Raw genomic sequence first — 17,484 nt, forward strand, 5'->3', positions numbered from 1 at the left:
AAGTACTTGGTAAGGGGTCAGCAGTTTCCTGCACAGATTTTTACAAAGTAAGTTACTGAGGTGTAATCGCCACTGATTCCAAGAGTAAAAACATCCCCATTTGAGCAAGCCCAGTTACTTGCTTAAATTGTAGTTTCACCTGGCCAGATAGCAGAAATCCAGATCAAGTCTTATTAAAACATCCCATGGTTTATAACTGCTCAGAAATCCCACTGCCAGGATGCTCTGCAACAGTTACGCTGAGAAAAAAACTCAAGCCCTAAAGCTGGGGCTGAGCAAAGTGCTGGACCTGAGGGGAGAAGACAACAACTGAGCTCTAGGGACAGACAGCACTCAGCCAAATGCTCCTGCCCAGACAGGCAAAACTCCCACATAAATCAACATAATCTTAATGACCCCATATAATCTACTTGCGACGTATACGCTACAGGAGAGGAGCTGCCATTCGTAGGATTACCCCAGTGTTATATTCATAGACCTGGGATTTATGGTGCTGACGGGTGCTTTGTACCTATTTCAATTTAAGGAATGTAAATGCATCGTGAAAATAAGTAGGATCAACCCAACCCCTGCAATTATGCCTTAGTGTACCTTAAATGCCATATCATTACATAATCTTTGGATTCATATTCATGCATCACCTAAAAATGTGTTTACTAGCATACTTTTCTAAGAAAGGCAGAAACAGTTTGGAGGGATGGGGAAAATGCCTCCTTTCCCTCCCAGCACTGCAGCTGCCTCCATCCCGAGGTTCACCATCCCTATGTCCGTCCAACCCTGCTCTTGCTGGGGGGCAGCTGGGTGCGAAATCTCCCCCTGACTCCACTTCTAAGCAGAGACCAGCAACCCCTATCAAAGTTATAGGATCCAGAGAAAAGAAAGTAGAAGTTTTGAATTTGAAAAAGTGAAGCTGCTTTTGAGTTATGACGCATAACCTATTCTTTTTTTCTTTGCCTTCCTGATATAGTTTCCAAATTTTAGAGTTTCATAAGGCGGAAAGAAAAAAAAAAAAAAAAAAGGAAGATGTTCAGTGTTGCAAGGCTCAAATTTTCTCTGATATTCCAAATTCCACAATTCTATGGCCGACTTCCAAGCCTGCCGGTGCCGGGGGAACTCAAGACCTTAACTACCGCAGCGGAGGCTGAGCAGCCGCGGTGGGTGTCAGCGCCGGGCGCGGTGGAACCCCCACGCTTTTGAGCAGAAGCGGCTGCCCTCACCAGGGGAAGAGGAGAGCTGCAGCTGGTCAAGCCGTTCGGCGAGTGCCATCCAGGGGAGGAGAGCTGTATGTACCGCGGCTGCGGCTCGGGGAGGGGGGGGCTGCGGGGGAGGCGGGAGGTTAAAGCCTGATTTTCTGTGCTTGTAGGTGATGATCAGGGGGAGACAACCCAAGTGGGATGCCTGAAGCTTTCTAAAGCCCAGCCAGCCCATCCACAGGACAGGATACAAGTGAACTGTTAAGAAGTGTTGGGAGTTTGTGAAGTGACCGTAACTTCCACAGCTGGTCTAAAAATCCTAATTTAGGCAGTTAGAGTTTGTGTCCTGCCCGAGCTCCCCCGCTGCGGAAGGTGGCAGAGAGCAGCCCCAGGGACATCTCAGTCCCTGTCCCTGAGCACTCCTCAAACCTTGGGGCTATTGCTCGAAAAAACACCCGAGCCTTGGAGGGAAAACCCATCCCACACTGCTGCCGGTCACCATCCTGGGGCTGCCGGGTGTTAACGGTGCTAAACCACGAAGGAGCACCAAGAAAACACATTTTTTCCCTCCTTGTCATATAAATTAATGGGAGGAAAAAAACTGTTTTCAACTGTTATTGCCCTCCAGGTGCTTTAAAAGGAAACTTTTCCCCTACGTGGCCGTAGTGGCCCGGGGCTGCCTATGGGGACCGTGACACCGCCCCGCCCCTCCCGGGGGCTCTGTTGGCCGCTACCGGCGTTAGATGGGCCGGGAGCAGGGATGGAGGGGAGGGACAGGGGCTTACCTTGAGGATGAGCGGGTTGCGCAGCATGCTGTCCCGGGCCACCCCGAGCCTCTCGTTCTCGCTGCCCGGCTCCACCTCGGCCAGTGACAGTGGCTGCCGCGGGGCCGCCATGGGACAGCCCGCCATGTGGCCGCCCCCCGGGGGGAGCCGGGGCCGAGGCGGGCGGCGTTGGGCTATCCGGTGGGGAGGGGGGGTCTCTCGGTGGAGCTGCAGCTCCCACCCGTGAGCGTGGGGACGATGGACAGTGTGTGTGGCGGTGCCCCGTCTCCTAGCAACCCCCGCCGCCGGTCTGTCGCTTGGATGGGCCCGGCAGGGACCGCTTCCGCTGGGAGAGGCGGGACAGCGGAACGGAGGTTCCGGTAGCAGCGTGTGTGTGGGGGGCCGGTGTTGCGGACGGACGCTGTGAGAGCGTGCGCGGCCCGGAGGTACGGCGGGCGGCACCGGCCGGACGGTTATCCCCCCCGGGGGCGGTGGGAGGCGGTGGCCCAGCCAGGGTAGGGGAGAGGCTGGCGGGGAGGGCGTCAGAGTCCCTGACGACACTGCGGTTTTCCCGGCACCGAAAGGCCTGTGGGTGCTCTGGGCGCCGCCCGCAGTGGTCCCGGAGGGAGGCGAGGGGTAGCGGCGGGCCGGCCCGGGGGTGGGACGTGCCTCCGGGCAGGGGCTGCTGCGGGGCCTGTCCCACCGCCCGCCCTTGGGCCTGCCCGGGGCCTCGCCTGGTGGCAGCGGCCTGGCTCTCTTAGCGTGGTGCAGGGGCGAGCTGTGTGGTGGTGCGGGCTTTGGCGCCCGTCCCCACACCCGTGCGGGCTTTGGCGCCCGTCCCCAGAGCGGCGTGGGCTTTGGTGCCCAGACCTGTGTGGTGGTTTGTGGGGTCTGGTGTCTCCAGGGGTTTCAGGGCAGCCGCTTCCCAGCGGCAGTGAGGAAGTAACATCTGGTACCTGTCAGCACTGGAAAGTGTTTTGGGGATGTGAAATTCAAGGTCTTTTATTTCAGACATGATGGAATCTTGTTTTGTAAGTGTTTTTTGTGTGCTGACCATAGAAAATGTATTAAAAAATACTTCGTGCAGGTCTCGGCTAAGCTTGGGCCTCTTTGAACATAGGCAAAGTCAGTCAGAAGCTTCTAATTAGAGAACTTGGTTTTGGTGCTGATTGGTTTAGTGTTTCTTTATTATTTTTAGCTTGTGGCTGTTTCAGTGCTGAAAGCAGAGTTGTATATAGCAGTCTGTCATTGCTTAGTTATTAAAAATCGACTTAAAACCAATAGTTATTAAAATGTATCTTTGTTGTTATAGGGAGGCAATTTTAAGGCAATACAGCTGTGATGCACATCTGTTTGATTAAGAAGGTGCCGCTTTTTCATAGTCACTTTGCAAAATTAGCTGGATTGAAAAGTAAGTAGTATCTTTATCATCTGTTTCTAAGATAATAAATATTGAGTAGTCCCATAGTATTTTAATGTCTTGGGCTGTTTTTGTTTTTTTACTGCGTAACGGTACGTAGATTATAGCACTTGAGTAAAACTCATCTCTCTTATTTAAGGTAAGAAAAAATATGACAGAAAAAGCAAGTGCAGATGATTTTCAAGTTCAGGATTTTCTCAAGAAGAGGAAAAAGAAAAAACGCAAAGAATACAGTAAGAAACATGAAAGTGATGAAGGAAAAAGTATACAAAATGCAGAGCCTAGCCGTGCTTCTCCACTGATGTTTGAAGATCGAGCAGCACAGAGTGTTGAAGGCTGTAAAAAGAAGAAAAAAAAAGACAAGGGGGAGAAGCAACAGTCTTTGTTAGATAATTCTTGTGTAGGACTGGAACATGAAATTAGTATTGAAACTGAAGTGGAAGCTTCCCCAAAGAAAAAGAAAAAAAAGAAGCGGAAGTATGATAGTACAGATGATCAAAGTGATATAACTTGTATCACAGTAAATCACCATAGCACTGATAATTGTCAGGAGATCGATGCTGATTACGTTTACTTAAAACAACCTGCTAAGAAGAAAAGAAAAGAAAAACAGCCTGAAGAGGATGAGGTACGTGAGCTGTCCACCTCAGAAACAGATGATAAAAATGACAATAAAAGATCAAAAAAGAAGAAGAAGAAGAAAAGAGGCAGTAGTACCCAAGATATGCAGGAAGACACAGATGTAACTGTTGACGAGTCACTGTTGTCACATCCAGAGCAAAACAGGCACGGGGAAGACACAGTCTCGCCGTTACCTGCAGAGGGTGGTGTGGCAACGCCCCACCAATGGTATGAAGACGGTGACTGTGCTACTTCTGCCCTGAGTGAAGATTCTGTGGACGTACCTGCTAATTTTTCAAAGCTGACTAAAGCAGATGATCAATCTCCGCAAAAAACTCCAGTGCAGGCTAGAAAGAAAATAAAAAGCAGTGCTTATGTCATGGAAGACAGCTCTTCAGAATCTGATGTAATGTAAGTTTAGGGTTTGGTTTGGTTTGTTTGTTTTCTTTTCCCACCCCTAGATATGTTTTTATCATGTTATCTAGGTCTCAGATTTTTCTTCAGTCTGTATTGTATGTATTTTAAAAAAACAACTTCAAAAATGTTTACAGTATATTGAGGTGTTATGGAGGCCTACTTTAAGAGCTTAGTTATCAATACAATAAAATCTGTAAGAATGCAATACCATTGCCTTAAATGTAGATTATTTTCTTCTATTTAAAAACTGTAGGTATAGACGTAATTTATGTGCAAGTAATTTATTTTTATGGAAAAAAAAAAAAAGGAGAAGAAAGCGATTCCATTTGTTAAATTTGGTGTTTATATTGAACATAGGCATTTTTGCCAAACAAATACTTAGGTCAGCTAAAGAATTCGGTGTCTGTGCAAACAAATGCTCAGGTAAGTAGCTGTTGGTGCTTTTGCAGTGTCTAGAACCCACAATAAGAGCACTAGTAAGAGACAGATGGAAAAGTTCTGTGTTGCCAATGGTGGCAAGACATGCAATTTCTTCTCTGTGTCCGTGTGTGAGAGTTGAGTGGGAAAGGTGTAGATTTTCAAAACTTCAGCAAGCTCTTTGAATATTGTAAGTATAGACATTTGATAATAAATTATGTCTGTGCTAAAAGGTTGGAAGTACAGCAGGGTAGATGTGTGAAGTATTTCTTGTTCTTTAATTAATGAACATGTTCATTCTTTTAATGGTAGAGATAGTAACAAAATCTGTTTCAGAACTCTAGTGGTGTATTTTTCTCTTTTTTTTTAATTCTTAAATTTTACTCTTTTTTTTTTTTTAATTCTTAAATTTTACTTTTTTTTTTAATTATTTTTTTAATATCAGGACACCAGAGCCCTCAGCATCAAATAGAAAGAGGGACCAGAATAGTTCCTTTACTAAAATGGCAGCCCTTGATGAGCTTAGTCTGCATGATGAAGAGTTCCTGAACTCTACCGTGTGTTCGGTCTCAGATTTGGATACTGCAAAACAAGAATTAGAAGAGTTTATTCCTCACGTGAGGAATATATCGGACAATTCAATCAGGAAGATGGCTGGAAGAGACCTAGCGAGGTTTAAACAGTTTAAAAAGCAAGGTGAGCTCTCAAAATACTGTTGCAGTGAGGAAGGACTGTGCAGTTGTGCTAATATTTTGACAGAGAAAGTAGTTTGGGTTTGTATCTTGTCTATCACATGCATGGAGTCTGTTTCGCTTCATTCCAACGGACACATTTTCTGTTCCTTTGCTTCATAATATCTGCTTACTCATTGTCAAATTGCAGTGCAAAGTGTATGTGTAAATTCCCTGCTCCGAGCTCTTGTTTTGTCTCTTTTTAGTTCTCTTTTTTCACCTTTAGAATTTGTTGGTCTTTCATTACACATGCTATGGTTTGGGCTGGGCTGGCTTCTAAAACAACGCATGCTCTCTACTTTCCCTCCCAAGTGAGAGAAGAATGAGAGGAAGAGAGAACTTATGAGTTGAAAAGAAACTAAACTAATGAAATATTAATAATAAAATTATAAAAAGAGAAGATAATAATATTGGTAAGAAAATAATGAAATATATGCAATACCTGCAAAACCACGTTGAGCTCCCAGGACGGTGATCACATCAGCACGCCCTGGGAGAGTCCCAGACTGGACTCGGCAGCAGATGGGAGCTGAACTTAGGAACTGGATTCAGGAATGCTCGGATCGCAATCGAAGGCAGATGAACACAGAGAGTCCTCCTTGGATGCTGGCCATTGAATAAAGAGAGCTGACCCCTTTGATCCCTCAGCTTTTATACTGAGCATGATGCCGATGGCATGGAATACGCTGTTGGTCAGTTTGGGGTCCTGTTTGCTCCTCCCCGCACGTGTATTCCCTCTGTGCTCTTCCGCTTCCAACCCTCCAGCAGGGCATATAAAAAAGTTACCTGACCTTGGTCGTTACAGCAGTAAGCGTAAGAGCCTCTGCATACCATTCCTTTGTATTAACTATAAATAATCACTCCTAGAAGCCTGCACTGTCTGAAAAACGTGCTGTTAATTTCAGAGAGTTCAGTTAGTTAGAAGAGGCTTAGCTGAAAAGTAAAATTACTGAAAAGAAAATTGGTTCTGTTTTACATGAAACTAGGATATTATGCTTGCTAAAACCTGAAGTGTAATGCACAAGAGATGGTACTTCAGGTTTGTTGGGTTGTTTTGGTTTTGTGTTTTTTGTGTTTTGTTTTTTTTTTTTTTTTTTAAATAAAACTTTCTCTATATTTTAGGTATTGCTGTCAAGTTTGGCAGATTTTCCCAGAAGGAAAATAATCAAATCCGGAAAAATATTGAAGAGTTCTTACTGATTACTGGAATAGACAGTGCTGAAAAACTCCTGTTTACCTCAAGGTATCCAGAAGATAAAGACACTATCAATCGCCTTAAAGCAGACCATCTTTTTTGTGAAAAACTTTGTAAGTATTTAAGTTCCTTCTCAAATAGCTGAATGTTATATTCCATGACCTGGTGATATCAGGATATTTTCTAACATATTTTTTTTTTATTGAAAAGCACTAATGTTGCCAAATTTGGCAAAAAAAGGAGCATGCTGCTGAGATGACGTAGTTGATAATCTGTACGGTATACTGGTCTTAATATCTTTTCTCAGTTATGAAGAGGTTAAAATGTCGTCATGATTAGCAGCACTTAGAGACTTTTAAACTTGCATTTAGGCTTTATGGTTTGAGGTGCATTATTTGCTAGGCTTTAGTTAAGCATAGTGATTTATTAATGGGAGCTGTGATTAAGTCCTGTCTGAAATTGTCAATCGTTCTTAGAGCACATAAATAGGTGGCAGGTTTGGGACTGAGTGAGTGATGGCAGAAGCTGAAAGAAATTAGGTCATTAGCCAAAGTAGTTAGTTTTCCAAGATGTGAGGAAAACCAATAAAATTCTTACGACTGAGATTCTGTTTGCAGGAGGAGCATCTCTTCTCTTCCTCTTTCCTCGTTTTGTTAGACTTCTCTTGGCTAGAAAACGCACGCACTTCGTATGGCAAACATGCTCATTTTGGAACATCTCTGGTTAATCTACTCAGTGCACTTTCTCAGTGGCTTTCCGTTCCGTGTTTGTTCTGTATCATTAGCATAGGTAAGAGAGATGGATTTGGATTTGCAATGGATTTGGATACTAGTGTTTAATTAAGGATCATTGAGACTACAGATTTGTTCCTCCTTGATGATTTCACACACACAATCATTCCCCCTGCATCGTCATGTTTGCCTGGTGTTGACTTCCCGTCTGGGAAAATTGGACAGAAAGTCTTGTCAGTGTTACACAAGTTGCTTGGAGTCCCCTGTCCTGGGCATTGCTGACCAAAACTTTTGTGTTCCCAGGAACTGGTCTTTGTGGATCTTCCCCCACTTCCAGGATCTTTCCTTCCACCAAGATTTTCACTTTAGTTTTGCTGGATACCCCTGGCCCCTGCTTTTCCGCATTGAAATAGTCTACATGCAGAAGCACAATATCTCATCAGCCTGCTGATTTGTGGCTGTCTCGTGTCTCTCGGTTAATGGGCACATTCAGTGTGTTACTTACATTTCATCCAGATGTTATCAAAATTTACAGCCAGGCCATGCAATTTGTAGCTAATGAGTAACAGCTTTGTGCTTGAGGGTTTAAAAGGTCAGTTTTTCCATACTCACCCACACATATGTGTGCTGGTACGCAGTTATTTACTAGCTGTCCACATTCACAATCCTATCACTCTCATAACGATTACATCTTCGAAACTTCTCGGGAGATTCTGTTCTGACTATTTCCTGTGCAGTTACCAAAGTGTTGTAAAGTACGTTCTCTTGAATGGAGAGAATCTGTCGTTGACGCGTGGTCATGAAAATGTATGTTGTTCGTTTTTGGTTTTGTTCTGGCTTTTTTGAAGCAGCCTCACCAGTGTGAGAAATGTTTCTTAAAAATTAATCATTTGCCTTCTAGCTGAGGGCATACCACGACCCTGGAGGCTGATATATTATCGAGCAAGGAAGATGTTTGACTCACATAATTATAAAGGGAGGTGAGTCATTTGAAAGAGCTTTTGAGTGCTAACCTCAGTCTCTGATGTTTATTTGTACATTAAAAATGGATGTAAATGAAGATAATCTCCCCTATTTGTACCAGTTGCTGTGACTTAATTGACAGTTTGTTTTTCTGACTAGTCCTTATCAATTCCTCTGTCCTAAAACGGTAGCGATGAGTAACATTGAAACACCTGTAAAGATTACAGCTCTTTTAAAATATTGGCATGGTTTGGATTTACAGCTGAAGCTGTGCCCATTTCCTCAACTAGGTATAGTACAGAAGAAAAAGAAAAATTAAAGAAGTATCATGCTCTGCATGGGAATAATTGGAAGAAGATCTCTGAGTTGATGTCCCGTTCTAATCTCTCAGTTGCTATGAAATACTCTGAAATCAAGTCGGGTATGTAATTTTAAGGAAAAAAATTTATTCTGTGTATTGCAATTTGAGAAGTTATTTTAACTGTATGTTGTACGTGCCTTAAACTTTAGGGAAAAAAATCCCTAGAGTGGATTGTTTTTTTAAATTAATTTGTGGTGGTGGTTCTTTTTTCCAAACCACTGATTGCATTTTCATACGAAAGGGATAAGAACAGTCTCTGACAGAAAAGGGAGAAGAAGTGGAACAAATGCAACGCTTTATTCAATGGAACTGGCACCTAAATAGATGTTTTCAGGGGGAAGGCAGGAGGAATTTGGCGACCAGATTTTAAAAGATTGAAACTAGGGATCGATGCTGTTCTCTAGTGATTAGGCTGAACACCTCTCTCAGATCCGGTACACAGAAGAGTTTCTCGGAAGTGTGTTAAGAAGCTGGTCCTGTAAATAAGAGTAATGCAAAGTGAAGCATGTGCTCTTTTGCCTTTTTTTCCCTAATTGTTTATGATAGATCATGCCTTAACCTTATTTTTAAATTTTAGCTGTTAATTATGGTCCTTGGTCAAAGGAAGAGACTCAGAAGTTAATGCATGCAGTGGAGGAGGTGATAAGGAAAAGAATCGAAAAGGAAGATGGAAATTCTCTTTCATCATCGGAAAAGTCACATAGAGAGATCTCGATTGACCGTGAGGCACTGTGCCATAAACTACCATGGACTGAGATTGCAGCTAAAGTGGGAACTCGTTTTTGGAGACAATGTAAACAGAAATGGTAAGGTTTTACCTTTACTATATTGAGAGATACTAAATTGAGATAGTAAAACGTGCTCTTGGGAGTATTTAACTTCATTCTGCCAAAGCATTTGTTACCATGAGGATTGTTTGGTAAGATAGGTAATAAATAAGTTGTAGACTAGGGAAGAGATGTTGCAAATGTGTCCGAGATAAATAAATAACTTTTTGCTATCTGTGGTAAGTTTTCTTCTTGCTGTGGTAGCGAAGCCTGATTTCTGCTTCTCTGTGGCAGTAACAGCTTGAAGACATTTCCTTTTGATGCTTGGAATTTCTTGAAATGATACAGTCCTTTTTTTGTGTGCTTTCAAAGGACTACAGTTTTGACAAACAAGATGACCAAAGGGCAGCAGCTATATAGGGGGACCAAAGGATTACAGGCCAAGATCAATCTTATTAAAAGGTATAGTTCAGAGTTACTGGAATATTTTTGTATCTCTTACTGAACTCTCAAAACTTGCCGGGTGAGAACGGCATGCCTGCAGTTTCATACAGGTTTCACAATCACTTTTTCTTTAGACGAAATGTCCCATGACTTCTGACTGGGGGAACTGTGAGTATTATTGAATTATTTCTTGAATTCTGCCTACAAACTGCTTCTGTATTATATTCACAGGTTGTATGAAATGAAGGTGGAGGATGATAATGAAATAGACTGGGAAAAACTCAGTAATGCTATCGGGTAAGCTTTTTTCCTCTCTTTTTATGGATACAAAGGACAGTTGAAGCAGATGGTCTTAAAAATTCCACAAAAGAATCAAAATTGTTAGATCTCTGCAACTATAGAAAACGTAATTTGGTTTGGTAACATAGAGTTGTATAGCCTGGAGAAGAGGAGGCTGAGGGGAGACCTTATCACCCTCTACAACTACCTGAAAGGAGGTTGTAGAGAGATGGGGGCTGACCTCTTCTCCCTGGTGACAAGTGATAGGACGAGGGGAAACGGGTTCAAGTTACGTCAGGGGAGGTTTAGATTAGATATTAGGAGACATTTTTTCACTGAAAGGGTTATTAAACACTGGAACAGGCTGCCCAGGGAGGTGGTGGATTCACCATCCCTGGAGGTGTTTAAAAAAAGGGTAGATGGGGCACTTAGGGACATGGTTTAGAAGTGGCTCTTGTCAGGGTAGGCTAAAGGTTGGACTCGATGATCTTAAAGGTCCCTTCCAACCTCAACAATTCTATGATTCTATGATTCTATTCTATCCTTGCATAGCACTGAGCAACAAGCCACGCCTGTAGTCTCTGAAACGTACTTCTAACCACTTCAGGCAACCCTCATTTTGCTCCCAGCACATTCCGTGTACTAGAACTGTGTTATTTCGTCTGTGCTAGTCTTTGATAAAAGACTTTTCCAGCTGTTAATCAGCACATAGCAAAAGGGTTAATTATTGGAACACAAAGCAAGCGTTGAATATGAAATTACCGATACTGGGAGTGCTGTACTTTCTCTGCTGTGCTGCTTTCTTTCTTTTCCCACATGCTTTCACTTTCATTTCCTATTTCTCTTCACTGGACATACAACGCGGATGTATGATGAGATGGTTTGCATTCTTACCTGCAAGGGCAACTGCTGTCTTGAAAAACTGGTTTGATGAGGATTTGAAATCCATCCTTTCTACCTAAAGCTAAGATATTGTTTGACCGGCATCACTCCCATGAATGGATAACTCAATAACAACTACGCTTTTTAATAGTTCCATGCACCACTAATTCTTCAAACTCTTCCCTTTTCAGAGATGTCCCTAAAGCCTACGTTCAAGCAAAATTTTATAAGCTAAAAGTCTCCTGTGTTCCTTTGTGGCAAAAAAAGACTTTTTCTGGTCAGTATCCCAGCTGTTTGTGTATACTCCTTAAGGTCTTTGCTTGAATCTAAGAGGATTTATATTCTAGTTTAATGCTTTCTTAGTCAGCTGTCCCCTAAGTAAATTGGCTAAAATCTCAGGCTTTATACTTATGTTACTAAATGATTTATTTTTTTAAAATAACAGTTTACTTTCAATGATACCTTCATGCAGTGCTTATCAACCTCTTTAATACCTTGGCTTTAAAAGTTTTATGACTGTGCTTTGTCAGTGTATCTTTGCCTGTATGTATGTGTCTGACCTACCCTGCAGCCACTGTGATTGCTGTGGCATGGTGAGATTTTTTTTTTGCATTTAACACTTACAAAATAATTGCTTTCTGTGAGATCCTGTTTCCCCATGGCATCCAGTTCCCCTACAGATCTAATTAAGACTACTTTTTTCTTATTTTTTTTTTCCCCAAAGAAATTATTGATTATCTTTTTGAAGAGAAACTTCCAGAACTTGAAGAACAGTTAGAAAAAAGGAAGGGGAAACGCCTTCGTTCTGGCAATTCAACAGCCAGTCAACAGAAGAAGGCTTTCCGACTCGGTGACATTTTTGACTCCAGCGAAGAGAGCGATTAATTGACTGCCTTAAAAACAATTCCTAGTCTGTATTTAATGATAAAGTGGATCTGAAAGTGGGCATAGATCAACAACCGCAGGTACACAGGTTAGCTAATAATGGAAAAACTTAAGATATGGGTGTCTGATTTCCCTGTTTCATGCAGTTTTTGTGTCACCTTTTATTACCTTTGGTTTTAAAAGTCTTTTTAAGCATCCAAGCTGCTTTCTGAATGTCTCGAAAATGGTATTTTTTCCACTTTTTTTTTTTCTGTTGAGTTGGAAGCTGCTGTTTACCCGCTGTGCATGAACCTGGTTTTCAGAACTTCAGTGAATTTTAAACCATTTTAAAAAATAAATTCTTGGAGTTGGGAAAAGGCTCAAACAAGGACAGCTTTCAATTTGCCTTTAAATATCTATAATAAATAAATCTTAAGACATCTGTGTTGATGGAAACAGCACAACATTGAGTTTGGGTTTTTTAGCAGATATCTTGTTCTTAAAAGCAACCGATTTTTATTTCTGATGTAGACTTGTACTTTTGTCAGCCCTTCCAGAGAAAAGGGCTTTTTGTCCATTACTGTTCATAAATTGTAATGTTATCTCATTCTAATCAGAACAGTGCATTTAAAATGCTTTTAAAATCTGGAATGTTAATATTTGGAATACAAAGACAAAATGGACAGTGTGTATATATATATACATACATATATATATTTTTATTGTGCCAAGGACAATTTCTACCTTTTTATAAGACAGTTGAGGGATAAGAGGGAGGTTGTACGCATGTCATTGTATATTTTTGACTATCTCCTAGAGTGATATTTGTAAATTGACCGAATGAATGTGTTAAAAAAAATAAATTTTACTCTGCGTGTGTGTTAAAGTATTTGTATGGATGGTTAGACCAAGTCTTCTCGCGTTACTTTCTCTGACATACTGCTTTGCGATGGTCGCTTTGATAAGTGATAATTGCCTTCTCTGATAATTATCATTGGAAACGCAGAACTTTCAATGGCTTCAAATAAAGGCTTGGTTGGATGTTCTTCTAGACTGTGACTTGGAGCAAAGGATGTTCAGTGTGAAGTTTCCATATTTAACCGCAGTCTGGCTTTAGTTCCTCTGATGGTAGATAACAATGTGACTTCTGTGGGACAGGCACGACCCGCCATGGGATCAGTCACTGGTAGAAGGGTAAGTTTTCCAGCCAAGAGATGGAACAGGGTGGGGGAAACAAATCCCAGCTCCCTGGCGCTTAGGCCTTTGATTTGCTTCTGTTGCTTGACGAGTTTGAAGGCTAAAAGCTGAGGAACTTGAATTTTTGAAGTTTTTTTCCTGGAAGATGGAGATGATCTGAATTTTCTGCAGGCTGGAGCACAGATGATGGTATGGTTGTAGAGTCTGTAGAGTAGATCTCACAGAAAAAAACTTCTGCCTCCAGAGCAAGATTTATTTTATCCTTTGCTTTAAAGGGAAACTTCTAAAGGAGGACTTTTGCTGATACATTATTTTGCAGAGAAATTGCTTTTGAGGAGTGAGTAAGCCAGGGAGGATCTAAACCTGACCTCTGCTGCCCAGGAAAAAAGGGAGACGCTGTCTGTCTTACCCCCAGCCCTGGAAAAGGGAGTAGGGGAACAATTCCTTTATGGCATCTCCTTTGGTAATGGGGTATTTGTGACCCCATTGCACACGGACAAATGATGGTTTGGGGGAGGAGATGCTACTCGGTCATTTCCCGCTTGCTGGATAATGGCACTTAAGAGGGTGTAAGGAAGCAGTTCTCCCCTTGGCCATCATCTCATTAAGGCTCCTGGGAGCAGAGGCGGGGGAGGCACCTGTTTCCTGTGGGTATCTGAATATTGTTGAAAACAGAGCAAACTCCATGCGGGGATTTAAAAAAGAACAACAGCCAGCCTCTACCGAATGGGGAGGGAAATACTACTGACAAAACTTTGTGTATCAGGCTGCATTATAAAGAAGAGCATGACACATCCTTCGAGTCTAAAAAGCACTGCGAGTCCTCTAAAAACTCTGGTGATTCAAGCAGATACATTGCTGCAAGCATTTTTCCTGGTGTGTTAATGGCCTGAATGGCATAGAAAAAAAATTTTTGGCTGTGTGTCATTATCAAAGTTGGAGACATCTGGGTTACAAGAGTTGTGTTTGCAGTAGAGGAGCACTTTAAAGCTGAGGTGTGTTCTGGTGGGCAGCTGCTGAAGATCAAACAGGAACTTGCCTTTTCCACCCACCTTGTCTTAATTGAGGAGTTGAAAAACTGTAATCGGTTGGGGTCCCCAGAGCCCCCCAGCCTGGGGTGCGGCGTTGGCCCTGTCACCTTTAGTATTGAAGTAATTCTCTCCGTGAGGCAGTGCCCTCCGTGGAGCTCCGACCCCTCCATCCCTGTGTGCCTCAGTTTCCCCCCCCGCCCTTCCCCTTCGTTACTGGCCCTTTAAGGCCCCGCCGCTCTCCCCGAGGGGCGGGGCTTGCTGGCGCGAGGGGGCGGTGCCGGCTGCGGGGTGAAGGCCGGGGCCCACTTCCGCCAGTGGGCCGGAAGCGCGGCGGAGCGGGCGGCTGGGGAGTAGTAGCGACGGTAGCGACGGTAGCGACGGTAGCGACGGTAGCGGGCTGAGGTGAGCGAGGAGGGACGGGACGGGGCCGCAGTGGGGCCGCGCTCCCCTCCCACGGCCGCGCTCCCCTCCCACGGCCGCGCTCGCCTCCGCCTCCCCCGCCGAGGAGGCCGGGTTCCCCTCCGGCTCCCTTTTTGTCTCGGTCCCCTCACGCCGCCTGAGGGGAGGTGCTGCCCCACTGGGCCGGGCCTGCTCGGCGGGAAGGGAGCGGCGCGTTCGGCGGCTCGGGCGGGCCACGGGGCGGTGGGACTGCGCGGGCGGGGCGCTCGCGGGGGAGCTGTTGGTGAGTGCCCGGGAGTCCCCGGGGCGGCGGGGGCGGGTAGAGCCGGGAAACAGAAACTGCCGGCGCTCAGGTGTTCGTGTGGGCGGATGTCGGCACTCCCCGGCGGGCAGCCGTTATTAAAGCGTGTCGGAAGCAAAGCGTTACAGGTAAAGGGGACTTCTCGCAGCTGAGGTTTGCGTGTCTGTGTGCGGTTGTTCAAGTAGTTTCCTTCTCAATGCGCGTAGATGGACTTTTTTTACACCTTTTGTTGCAAAAAGGTGCGATAGATGTTGTACTGCCCCCGTTTGAGTGCCAGAATGGTTTCAGGTGCAAGTCATACTTATCCCTTCAGTAAATGCGTGTTCAATATAACGTGTGTTAATCTAAGTCATAAAGCGATTCTTAATCGATAGCGTGTGACCTGAGCCGCTTTCTGATGATTACTGTTCTGCTGTAGGTCTTTGAAGTACCGTCGAGACTCGCGTCCCAGGGGATGGATTGTTGAAGGAGCCGCGTTGCTGTGCTGCACTCGGGGCGCGTATGGCTGAAGGTCGGGACCGCCTTCCCCCCCCACAGGGCAGCTCTCTTCTCTTTCCCACCATGTGACTTGCCACACCTGCACGGCAAAGAGCTTCCTTTTCCAAAGGTAAACACCACAGTTGCTTTTTTTCCCCCGTACATACATACAAGGAAATTTATGATTTTGCTTTATCTAGGTTTTCCTTTTGCATTTTTTGTTATGCTAAATAACAGAAGCAATTACCGTTATTCCTATAGTTCAGTGTAACATCCCATAGTTAGTTCAAGTCTTCATGCTTTTCCGGTATTCTGTTGAGTTTTTCCGACTAGCAGGATCTGAGATGACTGTATTGCTGCTTAGTGAAGAACTTTTGTTTTTAGAGGAAGCAGTCTGTGGTGAGAATTTTATGGTGCTTTCTAACTATAATAATGAAGACAGGAAAGTTCTGCATAAATATCCTTTGCATTTGACAACAGGGATTTGTTGACCTATAAATTTTAGCATGGGATTAAGAAAAAAAAGCTAATTAAATTTTGTACTCCCTAGACCTAGATTCCACAGATACCAGTAAAACATAATGAACATTAGCACTGTAGTTCTGGAAAGCGTGCGTTAAGCGTGGATGAGGGGTTTTTTTGTATGTAAAGTGAATTTTCACACGTTGTTTTGTAGTTTGCAAATTATGTAAGTTGACTTCTTTTTGGTGCTTTACTTTTAATGTCTGTCATTCAGCAAACGTTTTTCCGTAACTTTTTTTAATGCTTTAATTTGTATTTCTTTATTTAATTGCATACGCCTATATGATATAAGAACATCCAAGAACACATGCTTTTATGCTGCCGATGAGTTACATAAATCCTGAAACTCATCACACTTGAAAATTAAGTACTATTGTGGCTGAAAGGAAGTATTTTGCTGCTTTCAGTCTTTGGACTTACGTTAATTCCTTCTTCTTTCCATCCAAAGAATGAGCACATGTCGATGGTGTACACCTAGTGGTTCTGACACCACTGAGTTCCTGAAGAGCTATGCTTCTAAACAGTTGTCCCAGGAAGATCTTGAAGCATCCAACGATGATCTCTGTTACTGCCTGGAGTGTGTGGTTGAATACCACAAAGCAAGGGAAAAATTGCCATGGTTGCATGAGGTAATTAAGATTTGGCCCCGGCGACTGAGCGGGAAGACTTGGAACTGAAGGAAAACTTCAGAAGAAGCTTTTGTCGTCCAGCCTCAGTGTAGGGGGGAGTTTTGTGCAGGGGTTGTATTCTCTTGGCTTTGGGGGATAGTGTATGTTGTTTTTTAACTGTCTGCTTTTTTTATATTGAGTTGAGCCGATCGTAAAACAAGAGGACCCTCTTGTTTTGCATATATTCAAATTAGTGAGAATTAAAACAGTAGTGGGAAGTTGCTGACTAGATATTACAACTTGAATTTTATTCATGCTGTGATGGTCTGACATCTGGAAAAAAGAACACCTGCCACATAAACTAACAGCTCTGTTTCTTTATGTATTTGTTCACTTCCTCTGGCTTCTGTTCAGCTTTGGGTTTGTTCCTCTTTGTGTGCTTTCATTTTTCATTGGTAGCTTTCTACTATGCTTGAATTTCAAAGATCTGGTCTTGTAAGCCTGTGAGATTTTTGTGATTACAAACAATCAAAAAAGTTACAAACCGCTTTATTATAAGCCTTTTATAATTCTCCCTCATTAGTATCCATTTTTGTGTTTTGGAAAGCTTATTTCCCCTTATGTGTATATGTATGTGAAATGAATATTTGTAGCTAATTGGTCATAATGCAGATGTCTAAAAGGTTGCTCTTTAAATTAGTCAGCTAGATTATCTGAATGGCAATCCCATCTGAGTATAATGGAGCGATTGGACTGCTGACTGTCAGCTGTAGGAAATAACTGTGGTTTCTAATGGAGGTTTGGAGCAGTTAATTTAGATGAGTAATGTTAAGTGAGCTGAATCCCCTACGAGTATTCAGCAAGTCAGTTGGTCTGTTTGCATTGTTTACGTTCACTCCC

At 43.3% G+C, this 17,484-nt stretch overlaps 3 protein-coding genes across 7 annotated transcripts in view; 2 read left to right on the forward strand and 1 right to left on the reverse strand.

Annotated features, from left to right (window-relative positions):
- Positions 1-2,348, reverse strand: part of CFAP77 (cilia and flagella associated protein 77) — a 61,622-nt gene extending 59,274 nt beyond the window's left edge. Inside the window, exon 1 of the mRNA XM_063353252.1 lies at positions 1,979-2,348. Coding sequence (XP_063209322.1) covers positions 1,979-2,104 — 126 coding nt within the window. The 5' untranslated portion in view covers positions 2,105-2,348. The remainder of the gene's footprint in view (positions 1-1,978) is intronic.
- On the forward strand, positions 2,345-13,073 carry TTF1 (transcription termination factor 1). Of its 3 annotated transcripts, none has more exons than XM_063353249.1 (12): positions 2,345-2,403; positions 3,270-3,368; positions 3,517-4,409; positions 5,278-5,528; positions 6,686-6,871; positions 8,391-8,469; positions 8,743-8,873; positions 9,391-9,619; positions 9,953-10,042; positions 10,256-10,321; positions 11,377-11,462; positions 11,910-13,073. In XM_063353249.1, exons 3-12 carry the CDS (start codon positions 3,529-3,531, stop codon positions 12,068-12,070), a joined length of 2,160 nt encoding a protein of 719 aa, XP_063209319.1. In that variant the 5' UTR covers positions 2,345-2,403; positions 3,270-3,368; positions 3,517-3,528; the 3' UTR covers positions 12,071-13,073. The 3 variants fall into 3 exon arrangements, with proteins under 3 accessions (XP_063209319.1, XP_063209321.1, XP_063209320.1); XM_063353250.1 differs by lacking the exon at positions 2,345-2,403 and adding an exon at positions 2,405-2,472; XM_063353251.1 differs by lacking the exon at positions 9,953-10,042.
- Positions 13,074-14,595: 1,522 nt separating this feature from the next.
- SETX (senataxin) overlaps positions 14,596-17,484 on the forward strand; it is a 29,446-nt gene continuing 26,557 nt past the window's right edge. For all 3 annotated transcript variants that reach the window (XM_063352947.1, XM_063352951.1, XM_063352952.1), the window contains exons 1-3: positions 14,596-14,679; positions 15,396-15,584; positions 16,425-16,605. In XM_063352947.1, the coding sequence (XP_063209017.1) occupies positions 16,426-16,605 (180 nt within the window). In that variant the 5' untranslated portion in view covers positions 14,596-14,679; positions 15,396-15,584; position 16,425. The remainder of the gene's footprint in view (positions 14,680-15,395; positions 15,585-16,424; positions 16,606-17,484) is intronic.

The sequence above is a fragment of the Chroicocephalus ridibundus genome, chromosome 15 (genome assembly GCF_963924245.1).
Source record: "Chroicocephalus ridibundus chromosome 15, bChrRid1.1, whole genome shotgun sequence".
NCBI lineage: Eukaryota > Metazoa > Chordata > Aves > Charadriiformes > Laridae > Chroicocephalus > Chroicocephalus ridibundus.

Excerpts from the sequence above, each read along its gene's own strand:
- TTF1 (XM_063353249.1), top strand. The coding sequence starts at position 3,529 with ATGACAGAAAAAGCAAGTGCAGATGATTTTCAAGTTCAGGATTTTCTC. Across the intron at positions 4,410-5,277 it reads TCTTCAGAATCTGATGTAAT|GACACCAGAGCCCTCAGCAT; the intron begins GTAAGTTTAGGG and ends TTTTAATATCAG. Across the intron at positions 9,620-9,952 it reads AGACAATGTAAACAGAAATG|GACTACAGTTTTGACAAACA; the intron begins GTAAGGTTTTAC and ends GTGCTTTCAAAG.